General features: G+C 34.0%; 1 protein-coding gene across 1 annotated transcript in view; it reads right to left on the bottom strand.

The window, feature by feature from the left end:
* Positions 1-1472: 1472 nt before the first annotated feature.
* The window catches only part of LOC137654394 (heme-binding protein 2-like), an 8627-nt gene continuing 5099 nt past the window's right edge, over positions 1473-5000 (bottom strand). Inside the window, exons 4-6 of the mRNA XM_068387993.1 lie at positions 4209-4389; positions 3170-3283; positions 1473-1732 (exon numbers count right to left, since the gene is read on the bottom strand). Of these exons, the coding sequence (XP_068244094.1) occupies positions 1663-1732; positions 3170-3283; positions 4209-4389 (365 nt within the window). The 3' untranslated portion in view covers positions 1473-1662. The remainder of the gene's footprint in view (positions 1733-3169; positions 3284-4208; positions 4390-5000) is intronic.

Here is a 5000-nt window from a genome sequence, read left to right on the forward strand (position 1 = left end):
ACTGTTTTAGAATACTTTATTGTTAACTTGTTCTCATCATTTATTTATTTCCTTATTTCCTTTCCTCACTGGGCTATTTTTCCCTATTGGAGCCCTTGGGCTTATAGCATCTTGCTTTTCCAAATAGGGTTGTAGCTTGGCTAGTAATAATAATAATAATAATAATAATAATAATAATAATAATAATAATAATAATAATTTAATGTAATTATCGCTGATGGTTTAAAGAATTGAGGACGAGGAGGAAGGCTTTTATTATAGGCAATTCTCTGACGACATAAAGGACATATGGGCTCTATAGGCTGTTTGACTTGGAAAGTATCTGTTTCATATTAGAGTAAATACCGTGTTGATTGAGAATAGTGAAGAGACTGAATGTGATATTAATTTACTTTTACTTTACTTTGATGGTGGCTTTTCCGGTCCCATACAGCAGGGGAACCCCACTCTCTACAGGACCTCCAGTGTCGTTTTACCTTGTTCGTTCAGAGTAATTATCATTTCAGATCACGTATTGTTCATTTACTGTTAAATCGTCACTGTCAAAGGACTCATGAAATAAGAAAGTCTTCAGTTTCCTCTTGAAAATCCTCAATGTCTTCAATCATTCGAATGTTTCGTGGGAGCTTCTTATATAGTCTCGGGGCCGCATATTGAAAGCCTCTAGAGCAGTGGTTCCCAAACTATCTTACCTGACGCCCCCTTTTCGCTTCCAGTAGACCCGTACGCCCCCACTCCTCTCTTTTTTTATATGAAATGATTCTTACATTTATTACTTAGCATTGCACAGGAAAACAGATTTCTGTTTGTATTACATTTTAATAATGAAAGCCACTCAAACATATAATAGTTCATTCCAGTAACTAAAAGCGAAACATTTGGTTCAAATTGAGAGAAAAAAAAGTTTGAACATTAGCAAATTGGCAAAATTGAGTTGCAATTTTAAGAATAGATAATTTGAAAACATGGCATATAATATTTGGAAATACTTATGAGACTAAGGCATAATTTCTGGTCAAATTTAGTGAGATGGATGCATGTAGGTAATGACAGATATTTGTTCTTTTAATGATTTTATTATTCTATTAAACAAGTAATTTCGAGCAGATGACTTCACGCCCCCCTTTTATCATCCTCACGCCCCCCTAGTGGGGCGCGCCCCCCAGTTTGGGAACCACTGCTCTAGAGCCTAAAGTAAACATATATCTAGGTTCCAACAGTTTGAAGCCATCTATAACTATTCTCGTGTCGATTATCAATTAGTCTACTATTAATTTCTTTAGAACTATCTCAACATAATTAGGTAACAGGAATAGAGTAAGATGAATATTGCTTCTTCTGAATGTTTATTGTCTTCATGTTAGTAATACACTTAATACACGATAGAAATTTTAATACACTCCATACACAATAGCAAATTATTCATTTTACAGTAATGAATTAGGGCAATTATGTAATTTGTGATGTAATCTTTGAAGTTTTCATTAGTATTCTATAGTAAAAATATGTTTAATGAATTTTAGAGGTAAAGAGAAAAATATTATGCAATAAGAAATAGATGATTCCGTAAACGTATTCTCTTTCGGTGTTATTTCGTTCAGCTGTTCCATCAGTTTTTTAAAGATGTTATCATTTCTGGCTGTTGGTCGACCGATTTTGTTCTCAGTTCTTCTTGACGACCCATACCTCGTTAGGTCGACCGTCGACGTCGAATGGAGGGTCGAATGCGGCTCTGGTGGTTGGAAAACAGCTGTTAGGGTACTTAGGATATATTCAATAAAAGTAACTTTACATTTCTAGGAGAAAGACACTCTAAGATCAAACCATTGTTCTCTAGTCCTGGGTAGTGTCATAGCCTCTGTACCATGGTCTTCCACTGATTTGGGTTAGAGTTCTCTTGCTTGAGGGTACACTCGGGTACGCTGTTCTATCTTATTTTTTTCCCTCTTGTTTTGTTAAAGTTTTTATAGTTTACATAGGAGATATTTATCTTAATGTTGTTACTCTTCTTAAAATATTCCAATTTCCTCTTTTCCTTTCCTCACTGGGCTATTTTTCCCTGATGGAGCCTCAGAGTTTATAGCATCCTGCTTTTCCAGCTAGCGTTGTAGCTTAGCAAGTAATAATAATAATAATGATAATAATAATAATGATGATAATTAAAATAATTATAATATATGTATTGAACAATTAGTCTATTGTCAACTTCTGATTCATATGATGTTTGCCTTTTAGTTTGGCGATAATATAATTGATTCGTTTAACCTTTGCTTAATGCGGTTTCTATTTAATGTAGCATTTTATATTTTATAAATTAGTTTAAAATTATACGCTCCATTTAATATATATCAATAAACGTTTTGAATTTGAATATGAATTGAACATTTGGGATATGAATTATTTTATATTTTCCATTTTGTGAAACTTTTTTTTTAGCTAATGGGTATTTTATACTTAAGAATTACTCGATCAATTACCAAGTCCGAATATTTTATATCAATAATATTTGATATATCATTTTTACTTGTATCAAATGATACGTTTGCAATTACTGTATATTGATAATAATAACTGCAATATTTTTTCATAGTATTTACGTTACATTTTTGCTTTCAATCTGTGATAGATTAATTGAATGTGATATCGAGATATTTTCCATGCACAGAGAACCATTATAGCATATTTACGACTGAACTATATATACATATATGTACATACATACATTTAAAAACATGTACTGTACATACATACACACACACACACACACACACATATATATATATATATATATATATATATACTCGTGTGTGTGTGAAGTACATGTTTATAAATGTATGTATGTATGTGTATATATATATATATATATGTGTGTGTGTGTGTGTTTATCAACATGTACTGTATATACAGTATATAATACAATATATATATATATATATATATATATATATATATATATATATATATTTATATATATAATGTGCATATTTTAAAATGTATATATGTATATATATATATATATATATATATATATATATATATATATATATATATATATATATATATATATATATATATATGTGCATTCTTGTGTGTTGTACAAGGGGGTATATTAATGGTAGTTTATCATGTTGTCGATTGAAATACTTAAATCAGCCACAGAATTGCTCACCCGTAGAAGTCATTGAAATCCATGTTGGGTTCCCCAGCCGCCTTGAGGTCATTTTTAAGGATTTCCATCTGTACTTCCCATGCGTCCTCTTCCATCATGTAATGGTTGAATTGCCTGTGTAGATTAGAGACAGAGGGAATATGTGATTAAATACGTTATGTCCGTTTTATATATTACATAAAGTTATAGCGGCATTTTGAGCATTTCAAATCATCTACACTGTTAAAAATTTATCGTTAAAAAAAAAAAAAACCGGTAAAAATCCTGGTATATATATTGCCAGACATTTACCTTATAAAAACGGATATATTGACGTAACAAGAGTGATATTACGGTCACCAACCAGTAAAATATAATAGCAAAGTAAGGTGAAATTACGGTCGCCTGTATTTCACTGAAATACGGTTGAGAACAATATATTTTTACGGAGAATTTTCGATTAAAATTACGTTTTTTTCTATGTGTTGTAATCATTTTATTTGTATAAAATGTATCCACAGAAATTATGCAAATTATCTGCTGTTATGTTTCGATATATGCAAATTTCCTTATCTATAAAAAATTAGTGACTAAAAATCAAGTTAATGAAATCTCTTTCTTTCTCCACGCAATCCTGAGATGTCTGTTTGCGACTGTTGCTGTATTTTTAACTCCTCTGAGTTTTTACTGTACCGGTAATAATGTTAACTTAAGTTTTGATTCTCAGCCGGGTTTATAAATGTCACTTGTTTTATTTTCAGCTCTTTCTATCCTTAAGATCATCTATTTGATTATGATTTTAGTTTTTCTATTTGTGTAGATTCGTTAGCGATTGACTTATAATTATTTTCTTATCTTTGCTTCTTTTATTTTCATCAATCCACTAGTCTGAAAAGCGGGTAGTTTGTATACTCTAATATGAGACATCTTTATCTAAAGAAAAACAGAGAACCTTAAAATAAAATGATTTCACACGGTAATCTATCAGCAGTCATCATAGATACAATTTTTCTATAGCTTTCATAGTTTGTCTCATTCCGGCTTGTGTTTTTTCCCTTACCTGACGGCCACCGTAAGTTTGTTGCGATGCAGTATGTGGACGCCCCTTTCCAAAGGCTCTGGAGGATTCTCCTGGTGAATCAGGGGTAGATAGAGACACATCTGGTACAGCGTCTGATCAGGATTGTCAGCTGAGACCACAGTCCTTACAGTCGTTGGGGCTGTCATGCTGACGTTGGCACCTGGTGGAAATTTAAAGCAGTGCACAGTAAAGAATTAAAGGCCGCTCATGAATGGCAGAGGCAATTGACAGTGATATCGCCTTATCGAATAGGACAATGCCCTAGAAACTGACCGTATGTACATATGATTAGCGCCCAAGCTCCCTCTCCACCCAAGCTAGGACCAAGGATGGCCAGGCAATGGCTGCTAAGGACTCAGCAGATAGACCTATAGGCTCCCCTAAACCCCCTTCATCTTTAGCTCACAAGGATGGTGAGGTTGCAGCCATCAAAGAAACTAGGACAATGCCCTAGAGGCTGACCATATGTACATATGATTTGCGCCCAAGCTCCCTCTCCACCCAAGCTAGGACCAAGGGGGGCCCAGGCAATAGATGCTAATGACTCAGCAGATAGACCTATAGGCTCCCCATAACCCTCCATCCTTTGCTCACAAGGATGGTGAGGTTGCAGCCATCAAAGAAACTAGGACAATGCCCTAGAGGCTGACCATATGTACATATGATTTGCGCACAAGCTCCCTCTCCACCCAAGCTAGGACCAAGGGGGGCCCAGGCAATAGATGCTAATGACTCAGCAGATAGACCTATAGGCTCCCCATAACCCTCCAT

The sequence above is a fragment of the Palaemon carinicauda genome, chromosome 15, assembly GCF_036898095.1.
Source record: "Palaemon carinicauda isolate YSFRI2023 chromosome 15, ASM3689809v2, whole genome shotgun sequence".
Lineage (NCBI taxonomy): Eukaryota > Metazoa > Arthropoda > Malacostraca > Decapoda > Palaemonidae > Palaemon > Palaemon carinicauda.